This window comes from Betta splendens, chromosome 19 (genome assembly GCF_900634795.4).
Source record: "Betta splendens chromosome 19, fBetSpl5.4, whole genome shotgun sequence".
In the NCBI taxonomy this organism is placed as follows: Eukaryota; Metazoa; Chordata; class Actinopteri; order Anabantiformes; family Osphronemidae; genus Betta; species Betta splendens.
Genome location: NC_040898.2, coordinates 9,640,933 through 9,661,801, shown reverse-complemented (window position 1 = coordinate 9,661,801; position 20,869 = coordinate 9,640,933). Strand labels below are relative to the sequence as shown.

Here is a 20,869-nt window from a genome sequence, read left to right as displayed (position 1 = left end):
AATAATTTATTACATTATCCTGTTAAACAAAGCCTTCTTTTCCAGCATCCCGTGGACTTGAGGGAGCATGGGTGATGTTCACGCCTAGGTTGGCCTACAAAGCCACGTCATCCCTGTGGCACTCTATGCTCATTAGTACACCAGATGTGAGGCTGGAAATACACTGTTCACCCAAACATGGTGTTTACTCCTCTTTAAGTGATGTGATGCAGAGAGCGGCTCTGGAAGATTCTTCACGAAGTCATGAGCATTGGATGTGATTTAAATTACTCCTTACAGTTGAAGTGTCATTATTATAGGACAAATAAATACACTAAAACGCACATACTAGTGGAAAATGCACAACCAGGAAAGAATTTCACTCAAACTCTTCAAAGGTCACCTTCACTGAACAGCGTAACAGACAGATATGACAGGTTTATGAACCAGTGCAGTGTCTGGCTGATAAAGGCTTGACACTTTGGTTCAGGCTCAAAATATTCCATGGTCACATAAATGTAAATATATCACTTAACGGTCCCCGCGAACGGCACAAACCCTCCGTTATCAGCGGCGCCGTGCGACGCCGCTCCGCTCTTATCGACCTCGTCATTAGTTTCCTGCACAGATCTCGCGTGTGATTTAAGCTGCGCGCTTGCGTCTGCTGACGACTCACGGCCACGGCGAACTTCAGCACCCGACACTCAACAACCGACACCAGGCAGGCGCAGCAGAGGAGGAAGAAGGAGCCCCAGCTCTGGTGGAACCTCATGTTTGTGACTGGCCGACCTCGATTTGATCACAGCTTCCCTTTAAAACACATAGAAAGATTTGACCCAAAAGATGAGACTGTGATGAACGGCAATGATTATTTTAATCTAAAGGTTACGCAAACATGGCTTTCAGGTCAATTATGTAACGTATAAAATATGTATGCTTAGTCATCATGTTTAAAACACACTACTGGAGGGAGTTTATGTCATCTTCATTTAAACGTTCATTAAAAATGGATGAACGTGTCGGACGCACAACAGGAATGCCTTGTGGAAAAGAGTTTAGCAGGTCGTGTAAAGAACGTTGGCACTTACCTCAGCACGCGTCTCTACACATGTTGTTTATGGTCAGACGATTCACGGACAGGAGGGAGCTGCTGTGCATCCCCAGACTTTAGTCCCACCCGGGTTGACATTAAAAGAAGTTAACAGTAAAGTGCTTTTATAGTCCTCCTACCTGACCTCTCTCTCTCTCTCTCTCTCTAGGGATTTGTGGTCCCAAACGACTTCATCACCAACTGTGGGCCGAATCAATGTCTCTGCCGACCCCCCGCTGGGCCGTGACACGGCAGCCGCCCTCGGCCTCCCCCGTTTGAGTCAGCTGCTGACACACGTGCGGCCCCTCAAAATTGTGTGGATTACCCCCACTTTAAAGCTCCAGTCATGTACAGCGCTCTGATGGGTAACAAACAAATGGGATAAGTGTAGACACACACACACACACACCTCTGCAGTGCTCCACACTCATTATAACTTGCTATGTTGTCTCGCCTGAAATTATAGGGCCCGGAGTGTTTTCCCTTACTCAGCACACATGTGAGTATGTGTTAGTGTCAAAACAGCTTTATGGGATATTGTGGGGATTAGTGGGTGTGAAGATTTGGAGCAACACCGCGATGATGTCTTCTTTGAAAGGGCAACATGGGAGCAATTGTAAAGGTAGCAGACAATCAAAAGAGTATTTAAAGAAGTGACTTTTCAAGGTCACGTGACACATTTAACTCAAGGGATATAATTAAACCTATACAGTATGTCTGAAATAGTAACATTTTGTTCGTTCTTTGTGTTCCTATAAAGCTTTTAAGTATCTTTGCTAAAGTCCTGCACTGCCTTGTTTTGTGTCCGTCCGATAATAATCATCCAAACTGCTCCCTAGCTGAAAGCTAACCGCACATGCACATACAGTAACCTGTTATTGTTCATGTGTACTGCATGCAGTGTCCGTATATCATTAAAGTTTAATGTAAAGCAGCAAAGTGTGGAAATAACGAAGCTTGAGCCCAAGACTTGAGCAAACATATTTACTTACTTTCTACTATTGTACAGATTTCTCTGTGTCCACAAGATTTAATCTCTCGCCGTCTCCCAGGAGCGTACAATAATCCTTCCACTGTCAACACACACTGGATACACACATTAGCGGCTGATACACCTGTTCAAACACATATACTGTACTACTCAGGAAGAACGACAGCCACTTCCACCGCGCAGAGCGTCAGTACATGCACACGCACCCACAGGTGAATGTGATGCACGCACTGCTGCTTTTTACACCGTCTCTGCGAGGGGTCAGTGAACACGCGTCCACCGATTCCCAAATTTATCTGTTACACAAGCAAAACATTAACACACACACACACACACACACACACCCAAGTGGCTGTAGTGTTTTTGTCTTTGTTGAAATAATTGCAGTGATTTTCAAGACCATTGTCATGGCAACGCAGAGGTTGATGCATGTTGACAGAATCTGTTGCAGGGTGACAGAGAGACTGAAAAAGGGAGATAAGAGGTGGGAGGAGAGGCGGTGCGCATGCACGTGCGCATGTGCGTTTGTGTGACGACGGCGGCGGCAGTGGGGGTGGAGGGGGTGTGCATGCGCTTCATGAATACAGTACGGGACATGTCAGCCTGATGGAAAGAGGCCCAAGATCAGCAATGAACAGTTATGAGGGCATTGTGAGTGGAGGCACAAAAAATAAGAGAGAGAGAGAGCGAGAGACGGTGAAAAAGCGGGGTGCTATTTTAGTCCGGGCGTTGTCATGGAAACTGCAGCCTCACTACAAATGGAGACATCCAGAACACATGGATCGTCAAACAAATGGTGTGCGTAGGGCCCAGCGTGAGGCCACGTTGTAGCCGTGCGACGCGGCGCCATCGGCGCCGAACCCGCCCCCACCCACACTGGCACCCACGCTGGTGGCGTGCGCCTCATCAGGATGAATATCAATGGGAGGGGAGCTCTCGAAACGGGTGAGGGGTGGTGGAGAGGGGCCAATGCTCGGAGTTAGCGCTAAGTGACGGGCGATGCGCCCCAATCAGACCCGGAATTACAGCCACTGGCCTGTTTCTTAATCAAGATTCTTTTCCACACTTCACGTCCTTCCCTCCTTCCCTTCCTCCTCTTCCTCTCTCCCCCTTCACTTTCTGTCTGCGCTCCATCCTCCCCCTCTACCCCTCTACCTCTATCACTCTCGCGCTCTCTCTCACGCGCGCTGTGAAGGACGGAGGTATTCCCACATTTCTCCGTTGCTATAGCAACACTGCAGCAAGAACAGGAAAGAGAGGACGCAGGCAGGGGGGGGACGATAAGGGGAGGATGGATACACAGCGACGGGGGGGAGGAGGGGGAGTAAGGCGGGAGGATGGGAGGTGTCGAAGCGGTCTGGGATGAGGTGATGTGTGAGCAATGCTAATGCTAATGGCAGCAGCGCTGGCGAGTTCCCCTCCCGTCGCATCACGCCGCGCGCAGACTTGCGTGTCACCCTGACATTTGCATAATCACCAGTGGGAACCCATTAGCGGCGCGCGTTGCTATGGCCATTGATATGTTCCCGCACGCGGATGCGCAGGCGCCGTCGCCGCTCGGCCAATTGATTCCTTGCCTCTCCCCCGTGACACCAACCGGCTCCGCAGACGCGCCGTCCACCTCCTTGAGCATCACATAGGTATAAAAAGAAACAGAGCAGACCGGCACCTGTTATATTTATACGGAGGCGGCGGTTTGAGACTGAACTGCCGTGCGCTCCTCTCCCCGGTGATTCAATCAGCGCAGGCCAAATGACCCGCTGGACGAGGCTGCGAGACGTTTCCTGCGTGAAGCAAACACACGGGAGACGCAGGACCAGAGCCGTTTCATAATGATGTCGTCACCCCATTCAATCAGTGCTGGACCCGGGATTATATGTATGGCTTCATGTGTGTGTGTTATGGCCTTAGAACAACAGTGTCCTCACTCCACATCTTCATCCTCCTCTTCGTTAGGTTGATATGGGATTAAAGTGTATGATATTGTTCGCTGCTTGATATCTACATGTCAACCGCCTCACTCTCCCCTCCTCTCAATCAATAACTCATCTCTTTACGTAAATATCCTCATCCCCCGTGGGACAGAGATGCCCTTCGTTAGGACTGGAGGAGAATCAGCGAGACGGGAGGAAGGAGCGTGAGAAACGCTCGCTCGTTCTCCTGGTTTTAAAATGCTCCAAAACGCGCACGTTCCATCGTTTCCAAGTCGGGCCCCACAGATCAAGAGCGGAGCAACGTAGAACAAAAGCGGCGGCAACGTGAAAAGTTTCTAACGGCAGCGGCGGAGCAGTCATTCATTACAATAATCTAATTTCCTCTTGGCATCATTATTAGATATTGACAGGCAGCGGGTGGAGGAGCCCCTTGTGGCTTGTTTCTCCTATAGGGCCCCGGCAGACGCTAGCACCACCACTGCACACAGGCTCTAACTGGGTGAGTAAAAACCGCTGCATAATTTATGGAGGCCTTTAGAAGCCAAAAGCACCACAACATTAACCAAGCGGAGTAAAACGCCGGCCCCATCTGCAGTTATGGTAAATCAATACTCAAGTGAGCATAATAATCTTACAACAACATCAGCTCCGTGGCTGGAAAAGTGTTTGCGTGTGGGAGTTCGTGCACTGGGGAACCATTTGCTACATACCTTCCTGCAGTAATTACACAGGAAGATTCTGTTTATAATGTATGATGAGCAACAAATTATTCACAGAAACATAATTAGTGTAAACCTGAGACTACAGTATACGAAGCATCTCCGGTGAGACCGCCTTCTTCCTGGTTCCCATATAATGGTGCGGCTATTAAAAATCACTATATAGTTTTAATAATTCAGACGTTCTCTGTCGGTGAACCGCTCACTTGTTTCGCTAAAATAAGAAACTCCTTTACTCTGCTTTTTCTCGCAGGCGGCCGTCGGGCCGGTCCGCTGGAGTGTTTCATCCCCAGGAAAGGTGAGAAAGCGCCTGTCTGTCTGTTTGTGTCCCTCTCTCCGGGTCGTTAATGGTAAAACGGTCCATTTGTGACTTGAACATGAGCAAAGTGTGATGAGTGCACTAAGCCCTAAGACGAGGTCAGTAAACTTAGAATCTGACCGAAAGCCGAATTCTGAAGCCTGAGGCAAACAAAGGCGTCTGGTTTCCATCGCGTATAAACTCCCACTGACATCTTTTCCATTCTTTCCATAAGCCTTCAAACTTTCAACCTTCTCTGTGCAGTCTCCATGTAAACACTGCCTAAATAGGCCACGGCAGCTCCGGTGCTTGGCTTTGGATTAGCTTCCTTTCGCTGTGACTGCAGGCCCATGCTGCTGTATCCAGCACACCGGTGTCCTCCACAACTGCATGTGCGTATTATTTTTTTCTCTTTTTTTTTGTGCTGCAGCCTTTAAAGTGTGAAGATATTAAAGGCGTTTGGGTTTTCATGCCTCGGTCGGCGCGCAGGCGGCCCACAGCCTCTGATGCGCCCGCGTCACAGCGGAGTTTATGTTGTGTCAGGTTCCCCACAGACTCTGCAGTCTGTCTGTGGGCCAGGGGAGCTGGGGGAATCCCTGGAGAAACACGCGCAGCTGAGAGGTTATTGAATTTGAAGGGAACAGACAGCATAAGGGAACGGAGAGGCGAGTTTCTGGGAAAGAACTGCAGCGCAGCCACCGATAACACAGGCAGACGTGGATGCTGCTTTCAGGGAGTCTGCCACGTCCTCTAAACACCAGCCCGTTTCTCCTGCTTTTTAATTCAGTGTCGACGTGGGGACGTATGTTGATGTAAGCGCCTGTGTATGTTTGCGCTTCCTGCACGGGGTTGTCACTGTCATCGTAATCAAAGTAAAAATTACATGTGATGGAGGAGTAATCTGCATTTGACCATTTCTCTTTCATCTCTACACACACACACACACACACACACACACACACACACACACACACACTTGCTAAATCCAAGAACACTATACTGTAGCACAATAACTCACAGTATGGAAGTTCTGTTTTTTTTTTGGTGTACTGGCCCTTTAACACTATGTTCAAGAAGGTGGCCGAACCCTCTGGAGATCCAGAGTACGAGCCAAGAACAATTACGCTCAACAAAATGACTTTACATCGTGCTTCTTATGACAATTCAAGGCCGACCGCGCTCCTGTAAGGCTGTAAAGCCCGGACACTTCACGTAAACACGTTATTCAGATTCACCGCGTGCTCCGCGGCTTCTGTGTTTCTTATTACACAAATCCCTTGAGGTTGTTGTTTCGTAACGTGCGGCGGACTCGCGCTGCCGAGCGGACATCTGTGATGGTCGCCGCAACCTGGCCTCACCTCAGGGTTCAAAATTCATTTAAGACTATCAAAATCTGGAACATGCATATGAACTGAAGAACAAACTGTGACACAGTGAAGCAAACTATTCCAGGCAAAATATTCAAGATAAGAAGCAGTTGTAATGTGTGCAACCATTATCTTATTTTGAAAGTTTCTGTCTTTTTCTGATTCACCTGCACTAGAAAAAGCAAAACCATATAAAACATATTACAGCATAAACAATTACTGTTTAGACCTTTTTTCATTTTGTTTTATGTTTTTTTATGCAATAACTTATTTAAAACATCATCATGATTAACTGATTTCTCCTTAAATTCGCTGTGTTGCACCGAAGGATGAAATCACAGCGAATAATAAAAGCAGCAAATGCTTCTAATTGCAGAATAACCGGGAAGTCGCACAAACAGGAAACAGTTCAGTCAGAGGCCTCCCAGTCGTCAAGTGCAAGTACAGCACACGTTCATTCAGCCCAGAGAGAAGAAACAGACACCGCTGCACGCCGTGTACCTGGATGAACGCGTGGGGGAAGTGACATTTAATGACAATACATGAGGACCCCAACGGAGAATATCACAGCAAAATACAACCAACAACTGGAGGATGTCAAAAGAAAAACTCACAACATGACTTTATCAAGTGTTTGTATTAAAGAAGTCTATTCGTAACACAGTTCTACCTTTTGTTTTAAAAAGCTTTTAAAAGACACCCAGGTTCTTAATCTACTGTATCAAACAGAGCAGCTTACCTTTAAAGGACCCAAAGGTCAGCCCAGTTTTTCTGTCTCAGATATCACAATTCAATTCATTACGGGGGTTTTGCTCGCAACAAACAAATGTCATCTGGACCGAAGCCCCCGTTTCAAGCAATACGTCGTGCAGATGATGCACATACAGTTTCCCATTTGTCAGCGATCCGCACATATTCCCATCCCTGTGTCGGGGGCCTGTGATCTCCAGCCCCCCCCCCAGTGTTGTTAGCGGTGATGCTAACTGTATGTGGAGCACGCTAGTCCTGCTCAGAGGCACCGCGGCTGAGACGCTCACGAGGACGTATCTCGCATGCTCTTTGAAATGTGATGACAGAGCCCCCGAATGTAGCACATCAAGGGAGTGGCCATATGCTCTGTCTTTAGCCTTCATTTATATTCTATTTGTGTCTCCGGGGGGGGGGGGGGGGGCTACAGTTGAATCCTGCCCACTAGTCTGTTCCTTGAGTCTCGGCACGTTGATATTTCATGAGATTCGCCACCAAAGAACACGACGCTCACAACATGCATGGCCGGGCATATTGGATGGATCTGTTTACATGTGCGGCAGGTATGATGGGACAAAGTGCAGCGTAGCGTGTGGCAGGAGAGATGCGGTGTGGAAGCCGTTCCCCTCACGGATTAACCTCTGGGTGGGCCCGCGTTCACATAATCACTCATATTATCATCATCATCATCGTTATTACATCGTCCCCAATGTGCTTTTCCTCGCGATAAGTGTGGCTTTGCTGATAAGAAAAGCCATCATCGCTCACATAAAGCATCTCCTATACTGCATACGCGCCGTAGGTGTGCGGTTCTGCAGAGAGCCAGCACGCACAGCTGCTTTTGGGTCGGAACCTCGCCCCACGCGTCCGGACCAACTGGCCGCGTGTCCAGTGTGCGCTCAATTGCAACAAACATTTTAGTTATAGCCATTTATCCAAATCAGGTTATTTATTCAATTTGCTTTTTCCTCATTATAATTTTTTTTATGAACCTAACATGAAGGAATCACAATGGGAGAAGCTCACTGAGGGCTAATGTCTGATGAGAATGAAAGTGTATAATTCAGTTTAAAACATACATTTTCCTCCGTAGTAGAAGTGTCTGTAGAACATCTATAGGAGAGCGACTAAGAGCCCGTCTGAGCTCGTTAATAGAGCATATGGAACGTATCATTACAGAATGACTAATGGCTAAACCACAAACCATACATTCAATTTAGGTCCAGCACCGCGGCTGTCTCAACCCTTACGTGTGTGGTCGCCATATTGAGCTGCCACGACCCAATATATGATTGATTTATTTCACACGTAATGATACATGGCTAGACAACTGTACACATTATATCAAACTAACAAAAATAAAGAAATACATAGTTGAAACGCAAGAAGCGTAAATGGCATTTAACATATGAAAGTTACACTGTAAAAATGTGGATCTTACAATTGTCATACAACCAGACATTATTATTATTAATATACTGTACATTTCCATTCATTCCAATCATCCAAAGATGGATGTTAAATCCCTTCTTAAATGCTGTTGCGAATGGATGTCTGTTCATCCTTATCACAGCATTTTATGGCGTGATTATGGTGCCCATGAGCAAGGAGGTCATATCAAATTCCTGTCTAAAAGCAAATATCTGGCTACTGATCCGATTCGAATAACACATTGTCAACACTTTGTTTTACCCATACAGGCCTTTGCAGTGGATCACCTTTGTGTGTTTGTGGGACATAGTTTTACCGTTATGCGATGCTGGCATTGAAGTATCAGAACTGTCAATTGAAATACCAAGTAGCTGGCTTTCACAAAATACATACTGTAATACACTTTCAGAACACAAAAGATCGTAATGATTATTACTGAAGCAACAGACGAAGGTTTGTCAAACAGAGATCTGCGTTTTACTCTTCTACAACCTAAATGGTCTTCATGTCACAAAGCCAATTCAAAGATTCACAATGAGTGTTGCAATTGAGCCCTTATGTTTCTGAGAAGTAGCCAAACGTAAAACATGTATCATAACCAACCTCCACTATACCCGCTGCTGATTATTCATCACAAAGAAACAAACTATACCAGCTTATACATCCACCCAAAATATCTCTGCATCAGAGTCTGCAATGATACATATTTAAATGAAAATATATTTATATAATTTGTGGATTTTTTCACAGTAGTTTGTACTGCACTGTACCTTTATGTCCATCTAGTTATGCCTACATAATTTTCACCTTGAGGGAGTCTATTGAGTCACTCGAGAGAGAGGGTGTGGTTTGTGTGTCGCGTGGAAGAAAAACGTCTCTTGGTTTTTTAGTCTCCGATCTTCAGTGGGGTGAGTGCTGCGCGTGTCTTTTCAACTTCGCTGGCCAAAAAACAATTTGGGGACCGATTACTCTGAAAGGCTAGTTTTTTTTCCCTACGAGAACACAGCTTGTAGAAACTGCAAAAAACATTTGCTTTGGCACAGATTTACATTGTAGCAATGTCCATTCCTTGATTTCCATGGCCATGATAGTTACTACAAGCACAAGTGGCCCATTGTGGTAATCCTTGGCTCATTACACTGTCACGGACATGTCTATGTGTTTGTGTATAGCCGTGTCAGTCCATCCTCTCTCCTGGTGTAATGTCAATGCACTCTAGTGTCTAATCATTCTGTGCATAAACCCAACATCAATCCCCTCTCTGTCTCCAACACTTGCTCGCTCTCTCGCTCCGTATATTCCTACTTTTTTTAGATCTGAGTCTCCTGGACATTTTCTTTTGAGTTCCCCTTGAAGAGAAGAGGCTCCATTTGGGGATTCTGGTTTTGCCCCATGAATCCCTTGATCGATCCATGTAAGCCCATTGTAGGCATGGGGAGAGACATCTGCAGCGGTGGGGACATAGAATTGGGGTTGGTGCCGTTTCCTGACGTGGTGAGCAAATTAGAGGTGGAGATTGGGATTGGGGTACAGGAAATAGGAATATCCTGGCCTTGTGGATTCTTGTTACTGAGGATCCCTCCTGGTCCCATGCCATCGTTTCCAATGCTAAGACCCATCACATTGTTGTTGAAATGATGTGTCTTGTAGTAATGGTTGAGCGTGTCCGTACGGCCAATGTTGGGAAGGTTGACTATTTCTGGGTGATGTATCCTTAGCGTTCCTTCTCCTCCGGTTCCTGAATTCATTGTGGATCCGCCCGAGATCCCGCTTCCAGCCCCGGCTCCAATCTCGTCTTCTACATTGACTATTTCAATGGCTCTGGCCGGGCCGTGGTGCTTGTGTAACTGGTGCTGCTTTCGGAGTTTGTAGAAGACCACCAACATCACGGCTGCCATGAACGTAATGGCCACGAAGCAACCGATGATGATCTTAGTCGTTTTCATCACATCGTCCAGGCCGGGAATGTTGGTAACATCCATTATGGACACAGTCACTGCATTTTCAGTTACTCTGTTGGTTTGTGGTGACAGTGAGGAAAGAGAAGAGAGAGAAGGTGATATAGTGGTAGCAGGTTGTCCCTCTATCACAGTAGGATCAGAGAAATTTATGAAGGTTTCATTAATATATTGTTTGCTTGCTTGCCTTTCATCATCTCCTCTCACTGTCTCAACTGTTTCCACAGTGACAGTGGTGAAATAGCTGTAGCTGTTGCTGGGGTCAGGAGCGGTGACGTTGAGCACAGCCGATGCGGTGGTGTTCCCAGCGGAGTTGGTTACCATGCAAGTATACTGCCCCGTGTCTTGCACAGTCACATTTGTGAAGTTCAGCGTTCCATCGTGAAGCACTGAGATCCTAACGCGGTACGATCCGTGGGTCATCATTGTGCCGTTCGGAGTGAACCAATTCACAGAGGTCATGGAGGTTCCAGTGCGACATTTCAGCTCAGCAGCCATGCCCTCGGTGACATTGAGGTCGGTGGGGGGCTCAACAATCACTGGGGCATAGCAGGTAAAGTGGCTCTGGTCCAGTTCCCCAATGTATTTGCCCTTTAGACCCGGGGGCGCGTGGCAGCGAGCGCAACATGTGGTGTTGCTGGGAACTGTTTCTTTCAGCCACCAGCTAAGCCACAGAACATCACAGTTGCACACCCAAGGATTGTGGTTGAGGTGAACCCTTTCCAACTGGTGCAAAGGGGTGAAGAGGTCGTGGGGCAGGGAGTGCAGGGAGTTGTGGGAGAGGTTGAGCTCCTCTAAGTTTTTGAGGTCATCAAAAGCATTGCGTTCAATGACCGACACTCTGGAGTGCATTAGCCACAACTTGCGAAGTGACACTAGACCCTGGAAGGATCCGGGACGAACTATCCCCAGCTGGTTCCCCGATAACTCCAGCTCCTCTAATCGTACCAGCGGGGTGAGGTTAGGGATGTCCTTCAAACCACACATGCCGAGATTCAAGAAGCGTAAGTTTACCAGACCTTCAAAGGCAGCTTCTGAGATGAAATCCAGCTTCCTGAGTTCCCCTAGATCGAGACGACGTAAGGAGGGAACACGGTGAAAAGCAAACGCTGGCAGTGTCTCGATGGGGTTGTTTCGTAGCCATAGTTCCCTTAGCTTGCTGAGGTACTCGAAGGCCTGTGATGGTACCACTGTGAGTCGGTTGTCAAAAAGCTCCAGCGTGTTGAGGTTGGGAAGGCCATTGAAAGCTCCCACCTCAATCTGCCGAATGTGGTTCTTGGAGAGCTGGAGGATTTCCAAATGCCTCAGGTGCTTAAATGTGTCGGACTTAATCACCTGGTGTGAAAACAAAAACATAATGACAACAGATCAGATTTCCCGTTCACTCCAAACACATTCAGCTTGTGTGTGTGGCTGGCTTGTATTTACCTGAATTGAGTTCTCCTGTAGATTGAGGTATCTTGTGTTCTCTGAAATACTGTCTGGGATTTGATCTAAGCTCTTCCTTGTACAAATGACGCGACTCGCCTGATTGGAGCAGGTACAGGGCGAGGGACAGGGGGACGCTGCCTCGGTCAGCTGAGGTCCATGGTTGTGAAGCCACAACAAAAGCTGGACCAACCAGAGGAGGGGGGAAGGGGCACAGGGGCTGGTCACCATGACAACACGCATGGCAACTGAGTCATGACCCACCCCTATTGCTTTGATGTTAATAAATCACCTCTAAACAAGTGAATTTAGGTGCTTGTCTTGAGGTTCATATTTTAATGCTTGGATTCTATTTCTCCTTCTAGATGATCTTTAAAAATTAAGAAGAAAAAGTCCAATGTTAAATTAAAGATTGTATTTATCATTAATGGATTCTTATTTTACTTTGCTCATGATTTTTGGCCTGTCAACCATTTTGTTATTTCTGGCATGTCATTTCAGGGGAACCTACATTTTCTTTGCTCCCATGACAATCATTAGAGTCGAAAGCTAACTTAGGGGGAGATTTGCTCCTCAAAGTGGCGTCTCTGCGGAGGACGGTGCCGCTCGCTGTAGAGGGAAGAGAAAAAAGAGGAAGGAGGTCAAGTAAGTGCACAGTGCAGTAGCTTTAAGATATTATCCTAGCACACACACACACACACACACACACACACACACACACACACACACACGGCTGTATGTATTCTGGGGACTGAATTTAAATCTCTAAATAACACAACGTCCTGTCACCAGAGTGCGACAGGCTTGGCTGGGCGTTCTTTTCCACAGAGGTGGCTCTTAAATTGTGGCCTGTAGTCTGACTGGTGACTCAGCTGCCATTTTCTTCATAGGTTGAACTTAACATGTGGGTCAGGGTCTGAAATGGCCACAAAATTCTAAAACCTCAAGTTGGGTCGGCGGCACGGCCATTAGGATGACAGTCTCATCAGCCATTTTATGACAGCGGGATACTTGTGGTGGCCGAGCGCGATATAGTACGAGATGCTGGAATTTAAAAGAATGCAAAGCTGCTCGACGCAATTACAAGCGCTGGTGGGAGACTCATCGAGACCTGAGGTTAATGCAGAGATTCATGCCATCCATCATGAGGCGGCGGCACAGCATTACAAATGAGATAACAAATTGTGCCTGCATGCAGTAATTTTGCAATTAAGATATGAGAATAGGAATGATTATTGACTTCTGCAATTTTACTGCAATGCACATGCTGTGTACAATAAAGCATGCACACTAAACCCAACAAGCTCTGCAGCTCGCGTGGATCAAACAACTCAAAAATATCTTTCACTAGAAATATGTAATTGTGTGTTGTTGTTTTTTTTTGCTGGCGATAGCATCACAGACTCCTTAAAACAGAAATGGCTGCGAGCATCAGCAGACTCACTAAATTTAGAAATGCTTGGGTTTACTCCATTATGATTAGCAAGCGGCAGTGTTTATTGTCTTCTTGAGCGTGTTACACTTGGCATCATGACTGTAACAGTCACACGCCTTTGTTGCTTCCGTACAGTACGTCGCACAGTGGGAGTCCATCATAAATCAACCTCCGGTCTCATTCCCCACACATTTTGCCTGGTGTTTATTTAAGCTTCCATGTCCATCCTTAGCATCTCCTCTCCTTACGCAGCGACGATGCATGCGCTCCTAGAAACACAGTTGCTGTGGCAACCTGCTCACTCACCATCTTGTGTTTTTACTGTCCACTGCCCTATTCCACATTGCTGTGTTTAGCTGAGCATTGATCAATGTTTACTGTTGATCACCCATCGAATTTAGTTTTTTTTATATAATAACTTCTCTACTACATGTCCACACAACTGTCTGTTCACCTAAAGATAGAAAATGTAAATCTAGTGGTGTGAAAATATAGGTTTGCATAGTGTGTGGGAGCAGGGAGGCACAGCTGAACCTTGGCCTTCAGTTTCACAACAGACGGAATAAATCTGCCATCAACGTCTACGAGGTCTGAAGATTAGGTCAGCATCTGTCTTTAGTAAAAACAGACTTCTGAGAACTCTTAAAGCAGCTATTTAGAAAGCTCATAAGAGAGTGTATGCTAAAAATAGTTTCAAATGCTCTGCACATCCCACAGACTCTCTGGCTTCTGACACACACACACACACACACACACACACACACACACACACACACACACACACACACACACACACACGGGTTTCACTATTCCACATCCAGAACCATTTTAACTGTATCTCCCTCACAGAAAGAAAAACACTCGTTGCTGTGTTCCCAACACTGACGAGTCTCCTTCTTATCGCAGGTAGTCATGCATTTTAATGGGCTGAGTTGAAATAATGAAAGCGTCTGGTCTGCGACGTCAAAAATGCATCTGATCCAGAATAATGGTTTGATGGCTCCAGTGGTTAGCTCATCATCAAATGATTCATCAAAACCACGTCAAACCACCGTTCATGCCAGTGCAGTCAAAACAGATTTCACTTTTACATTTTATTTTTATATTCTTAGACTTAACATCATAGTTTAGACTGAATAAAGGTAAAGATGAAGTTTACCTTTTATAACATGAATGAAATGAATAGATAGAAATAGATTCTGAGATGTTGCAGGACTGAGCACAGACATTCTGGTGCAGCTCTAAGATCTGAATATTGTTTTAATCCACGGTTGCATAATTAGGCGCATTGTAATGTAATGTTTGCTATTAAGGCACGAACACTGTACCGACGGGGACTGTGAAGCAGCACAGCACAGAACTGTGCAGGAGGCAGAGACCTTGAATGCGCCGACGCCTGTTGCCTTGACCTCCACATCCTCAAGTTTTCTCACCACATGAGAGCACAAGAACAAAAGCCAGCGTCGACGACGGGCTTTTATTTTTAGACGATTACACCTTGACTCATTCCGTCCCGTTCTGTGGCCGGTGGCCTTCGTCCCCGTCCCCGCGCTCGCTGTGGGTTCTAATGACACGTCGGCCGCCTTATTATTCCTCTAGCCCGTCTCCACTCGCAGGTATTTCTCCTTCCTGGTCCTAGCCGGCTTTTTTTCATGTCAAGAGAAGATTGCTACCATGTAGATATTGATTATTCGATCAGGCCTGAGAGAGCGCTCAGTCGTGAAAAGACAAATTAGCTGCAAGCTGCTGACCAGTTGCTACAAACTAATCACATCATTGTACGCGCCTGATCGTATCAATGCCTCGCTCTCCACAACAGTTATTAATTTATGGTTTATGAAGAGGCAAAAAAAAAAAAAACCCTCTTGTTGTTTTCGATAAACACTCCGCGGCTGTGGGACGTTTCCTGTGCGCCTACACGAGGCCCAATTAGACCTCATGTATTCGCAGATGGTCTAGATGAACACAAAGCAACACAGGTGCAGCAGGGCCAATACTGTAACTATGACAACACCAGATTGATTCGGGACGTGGGAATCAGGGGAGGATGGGACGCATTTCACCAGTGGGCAGCTTTCAGGGGGAGAAAATTGCAGGATCATGCCAAATACCCCCCCCCCCCCCCCACGTTCATCTGATGAGAAGTGTTTCGCATTTCTTAGATATCAACCCATGGGGGGGGTGAAGGCAAAAGGAGACATGACCTGACGCTTTCTCCTGCAACCGCTAATCTGCAATCACCCCCCATCATATAGCCTCCAGCCTAATATCTCCTACAATCCAACAGAATGGCCTTATTCATCTATGCAGCTGCGCTCACTACGGCGCACCTTCTCGGGGACGCAATTGAAATTCTGAATAGGCCTAATTCTGCACATGCTGCATTACAAAATGGCTTGCATCCATTCCCTCTTCGCGGTAATGACAACATCACTGCGCCCCCCCCCCCTCGAAAAAAAAATCCATAGGCTGAGAATTTATTAAAGCAAATAATAAGCGTGGGCATGTTTACATAAGAAAGCGCGTTAACCGTGTCCTTTTAATACACCACAGCTCCGATCCACTGACATCGACGTCGACTGTGTCTATTAGTCAAATAAATTCCTCGCCCTAAGTGGTCGTGCATCCGTGCAGCGTTTGCGCGTCTCGTTCTTCAGTCATTTGCCCTTTCGCGACTGATTTGAACATTCGTGCACGTTAGGTAACGCATGCAATAAGCGCGCCGGCCATTTCAGCCCCTTCTACCTGTGCATCCAATACACACGTACCTCAATATTCGGCCGGCTGCGGCGCGAGGTCGACGCTTTCTCGCTCCTCCTCGTCCCCTTCTCCCGGTCGTCCGTTTTCCAGCCTCGCTCTCCGTCCGCTCCGTTCCCTTTGCCCCTAGATCGATTCGCCCGTTTCCGCGGCTCCGCGCCGCCTCTCGCTCTTCTAGGCTGGATCTGCAGCGCCAACGCAACGCGGGGGGCTACAGCGACGGCAGGTTAAAGATGAACACAATCCACACAGAGGCGAGTAAGGGGGGGGGGGGAGGAGGGGGAGGAGGAGGGGGGGTCAGAAATCAAATTAAGGGTCGTTGGAGAAAATGACGTTAGTATTATCACATTTAGGAGCGAGGTCTGGGGCGAGTGCGTTCATGCGCCTCATCATCCTTGGAGAGGAGCGCAGGCAGCAAACGCGACGGCGCCCGCTGGGCAGAGCATTTTGCGTCCAGCACAGGCGGCTGTTTACGCACATTCCGTACGTTCGAGCCTGAATCCCACTAAGAGGAAGGCGTCGGAAGCGCGGACGGAGCGCCGGCGCAGCGCGGGTGCACGCGCGTGCCGTGGACGTTTCCACGGGTTACGCGTGTCCGCCCGAACGGCTTCATCCGCGGCAAACGCGCCGAGATCGCGTACGTGTAATGGACATGTGACTCAGTGGCAGCGATTTGTGTCAGTGTGTTTGTTCTGATGGAGCGAGGTTTCGGGCGGTTTGGTGCGCGTTTGTCACGTAATGGTCACATGTGTCACCATAATCACATCTGCAGCAACGTCCACCCAGTCTTAAATAGTTTGAAAGGCAACTAATATCCGGGCTCCGTGCCGCACGTGCGTTTTAGTGATGGCCACACTGAGTCTGTCAAAGTAACCAGGTTACTCTGTTTCCTGAGTATAATGAGTATTTATTTGTTTTACAGTAGAACCTGAAGCCTCATATAAATGCGCCTGCATCCAGATGTGCACAGCTGCTGCCTCAGGTCTCAAACAGACTGGGAGCGAGGACGTTTACGCCGCGTTCTACGTAACCAGCCTCTCAGTATGCGCTTCCGTTCGTCAAGTGCTTCAGACTCCGTGCCCTTCAGGAAGTTGTTTCCTACTTTGCAGAAGGAGAGAGTCGTCCCTCGCAGCTTCCTCTCCGCTCCCAGGACTGTTTTTGTGGGTAAAAATAAATCTCAGTCCATCTCCGCTCTGTCTCAGCCCCCACTAAAGGTCAAAGGACAGAGGAGGCCAGCTATGCTTCAGAAAGACCCCCAAGATATATACAGTCTTTCCTGCTCTCCATCCGTCTCCCCCCTTCCTCCCCTCGCTCACCCTTTCCCCTTGCTCCTCCCCTCCCTCTCCATGAATGCTGTAGTGAGCATTGTTCACAACCACTAGCTTTTGCTGAAAGCCGCACAGCAATGAGGTCTCTGTGCCTTTTGCCTCTTCCTCTCCCCTCCCCCTCCGCGGCCTCTCTCTCTCTCTCTCTCTCTCACCCATCTACCTCTCTCCTTCTCTCTCTTCCTCCTCCCTTCTCTCTCTCTCTCTCCCTCTCCATTAAATTTCCAGTCACACAGTGGTGCAGAGGATATTCCTCCTTTCCCTCGTTCTCCCTCTTCTCTCATTCCCTCTCGCTCGTGCTGAAATCTTAGCCCACATCCAGTCTCCCGCCCGACCGGGCTGCTTTGCCGCGCTCATCTTCTCCCTCTGTACATCACACCGTGCCATTTAAAATGATTCCACGCCAAGCCCACCCTGTGACCCCCCCCCCCCCTCTCCCCACTCTCTGTCCTCACAGTGTCATTGCACGTCGGGCCCGATATTCCCCCGTATGCATATAGCACCCTCGCGTGTGCACCTTTGAGCGTGTTCATGGGGGGGTGCTTTTGTGCACAGTAAATGAACAAACACTCATCGGCGTATTGCTTGTGTCATCAGTACAGGAAGGCTCCCGGACTAGAAATACAGTGGGGAGAGCTAATCCCACTATCCAGAGGACAAGCGCACGGCATTTCCAATACAATCCAAACCCCATAAACTCTTAATGCTGTGTTAGGAGCCACGGGGGAGGGGAGGGGAGGGCGACGAGGATTTGGCAGCCACATGCTAGTGCCAAGACATATGTGGCATGCTGATAGCACTAGCGAGGTGCAGCTCACACTGTGAAGGAGCTGGGGAGAGGTGCTGATACACATCCATCACTTCCATCACTTTGGGTTTAGTAGCTACAGGCCTCACCGCCGTGGAAGTGGGTGGCTGAGCGACTACGAGGATTACGGATCATTGCGGATCATTACTGTAGGAATCTGTGTAATATGCGAACAAAGCGATGTGTTTTGCAGATAGGTTTAAAATCGTGGGTTTGGCGCTCGTTGCCATCTGTGCGAAGAATAAGGGAAATACAAAGGAGAGTTTGGAGTTATTCATGGTGACATCCCTGTGTGTGTGTGTGTGTGTGTTAACATGTGCACGCGGGTTAGAGACGGAGAGGGAGAAAATATAGAGAGGAAAAATCCTAGTGTCACAGTATCTTAGCAACTGCCTCCATCTCCTTGGAGACAAGAACTGACATCATTTCCTGTCTGTGAGAACTCACTTTTGGTTTGTACACATTGTGTTTCTTTATTTATTTTTTATTTTTTTTGCGTATGAGTGTGAGGGCATGTACGCATGTGTCTGTTTGTTTGTGTGTCGGTGGTCATATGCAGATGTGGGCGTGCGGCGTGTGCGCTGATTCAGACCTGCGTGCAAGAATCTCACTCAATCTGAGAGTAACAAAGGGAGGAAAAGTGTCAAATGAATGGGATCGGCCTTGATTTTTACTTATATTGTTCTTAAACCAGTATTTTAGAGCGAGATTCATGAGGTGTGGGAAATATCAAAGCCAATGTTAATCAGTTCACGCTCCAAATGATTCTTAGAAGCAGCTTCAGTCCATAAATGTAACTCTGTACTGACCTTGTCTTAATGTCACCGGTTTTATTTTTCCAGTTGTCCTCTTGCAGCCAACACTCTACTTACACAGTTTATCCAGTGGGTGCTGCAGACGCGAGGTCATCGGCTGCCACCTTGTGAGCAGCGGAGTGAAGTGCAATCAGAGACACACTCCCTCATCCTCTCACTGACCGTTGCTCTGCGATCAGCGGATTAAGCCTTTTCGATTCAAATGGAAGTGGTAAGTGAAACGAGTGTCAGGGTGATAGATGCCCATTTAAAGATTAAAACCTTTAAAACACTCAGTATGAGCCGAAGAAGGAAAACAATGACTATAAGCTAAAATAGTATTTTCATTGTGGATTTTATTTTGAGGATCGCTCAAACAGCTTCCTATGATTCAGACCCCATCCTCTTCCTCACTCCATGATCCTCACCCCCCCTTCAAGATCACAGTGTCATCACCATCACACAACTGATTACTCATCTTTTAACCAGGGTCACAGGGTCACATGCAGGTGTGCACCCAGACACATGACATGGAAATGCACGGGTCAGCACATAAATAAATGATTTCATATATTTGATAAATGTCCAACATGGCACCAAGATGATGCATTAGCAGAACCTGCACACCTCAGCATGTGAAGAATAAAAATCTGTTGCTGTAATAAAAAAAAAGAATATATATTCGATTCGATTATACTTATAATACATAAGAAATACAGTGGACAATAGGGACAAAAGCTTTATGGGTCGGCTACCAAACAAAGTGTAACAATAATAACAGTGTAGATAATAATCCAGTAGACTTTACCTGTGACATTTTGATCTATTGTCTCTGTGTCATGAACAAGTTGCATGATTCTGTAGATGACCAGAACTCAAATGAATGGAAGTGAGTGAAGCCATCTGCTGAATTCATCTTGCTTGTACGGGTTTCTTTACTTCTCGGACTCATTATCGTTTCACAAGTTTCTTTAAAGGTGTCATTATGTTCAACTGCAAAACAGAACAGTAAACACTTAAAGCCGGGTAGAAATCGGTTCTACGAACCAAGATGAGGAATAAATAGTGAACACGAACCCTCTATCAATAGCTCAGTTTTTCAACAATACTAATAAGACAGGCTACATAAGATGTATTAACACTAGATAAACTGAAACACAACTCAATAAATTATATTACATTGTCCAAAAAAGTAAAGTAAGATAAAAGTCTGATAATAATATTAATTTAAATAATAATAATAATAAATGATGCTTGTGTGATTACCTCTTTGCAGATGGTCTTGATTGCACTTTTATTGCGTTCACATTTCAAAAGTCCCTTCTTCTCGTAAAACAGACAGTCCACGAGAAGGTCTGCATCGGTGTCCAGCTGTCTGCAGCTCGGTAACGTGTAGTTTGGGTCGAATGTGTGATGCATTGCCACCAGCACCACTTTCTGTTTCTCTAATTTTACTACACAGAAAACAAAGCGCATGAGTGACAGCTCGGACCTCGACATCGCACCTTCTCTTCATGTTTACCTGGGAGGTTGGATAGCGCTGCTTTAACGTCGGTCTCATAACGACTGGCAATGGGACAGAAGACGATAATGGCGTCACTCTTTTGAATTTTTGTTGTTTTTTTTGCCCCTCTTCGTTTCAGTTTTTTAAAAAATTTCTTATGCGCCCCCAAAGTGTTTCCTGCTACTTGTGGATACAGTTTTACCATTTTACCTGCAAGAGAAAAGAGCAAATAGGGTCGTTTATCCGAACAATATACTTTTAGTTACTCTTATATCGTGTTATATAAATTATAAGACAACTTACC

General features: G+C 46.8%; 2 protein-coding genes and 2 long non-coding RNA genes across 8 annotated transcripts in view; 1 reads left to right on the top strand and 3 right to left on the bottom strand.

Moving 5' to 3' along the window:
• The window catches only part of LOC114845488 (testicular acid phosphatase homolog), a 7,247-nt gene extending 6,002 nt beyond the window's left edge, over positions 1–1,245 (bottom strand). Inside the window, exon 1 of the mRNA XM_041068487.2 lies at positions 656–1,245. Within this exon, the coding sequence (XP_040924421.1) occupies positions 656–751 (96 nt within the window). The 5' untranslated portion in view covers positions 752–1,245. The remainder of the gene's footprint in view (positions 1–655) is intronic.
• Positions 1–20,869, top strand: part of LOC129603420 (uncharacterized) — a 23,200-nt gene extending 2,331 nt beyond the window's left edge. Inside the window, exons 4-7 of one of the 4 annotated variants that reach the window (XR_008693259.1) lie at positions 1,239–1,568; positions 4,395–5,011; positions 19,110–19,293; positions 20,524–20,869. This is a non-coding gene — a long non-coding RNA (uncharacterized LOC129603420). Of the gene's footprint in view, positions 1–1,238; positions 1,569–4,394; positions 5,936–6,754; positions 6,893–19,109; positions 19,294–20,523 lie in introns of those variants that run through there. The other 3 variants (XR_008693261.1, XR_008693260.1, XR_008693258.1) reach the window with 3 other exon arrangements.
• On the bottom strand, positions 8,408–16,379 carry LOC114845486 (leucine-rich repeat-containing protein 4B-like). Of its 2 annotated transcripts, XM_029133565.3 has the most exons (4): positions 16,146–16,379; positions 11,943–12,551; positions 10,702–11,849; positions 8,408–10,569 (listed from the first exon to the last, which is right to left on the bottom strand). In XM_029133565.3, the coding sequence occupies exons 2-4, from the start codon at positions 12,183–12,185 to the stop codon at positions 9,867–9,869; spliced, it is 2,094 nt and encodes a 697-aa protein (XP_028989398.1). In that variant the 5' UTR covers positions 12,186–12,551; positions 16,146–16,379; the 3' UTR covers positions 8,408–9,866. The 2 variants fall into 2 exon arrangements, with proteins under 2 accessions (XP_028989398.1, XP_028989397.1); XM_029133564.3 differs by having other exon boundaries at positions 8,408–11,849; positions 16,146–16,378.
• Positions 19,398–20,008, bottom strand: LOC121201840 (uncharacterized). The gene is made up of 2 exons (XR_005897000.2): positions 19,870–20,008; positions 19,398–19,717 (listed from the first exon to the last, which is right to left on the bottom strand). It is a non-coding gene; the product is annotated as an uncharacterized LOC121201840 (long non-coding RNA).

Coding starts and splice junctions, on each gene's coding strand:
- LOC114845486 (XM_029133564.3), bottom strand. CDS start 12,185: ATGCGTGTTGTCATGGTGACCAGCCCCTGTGCCCCTTCCCCCCTCCTC. Junction 11,850..11,942: donor TACAGGAGAACTCAATTCAG/GTAAATACAAGC, acceptor TTTTCACACCAG/GTGATTAAGTCCGACACATT.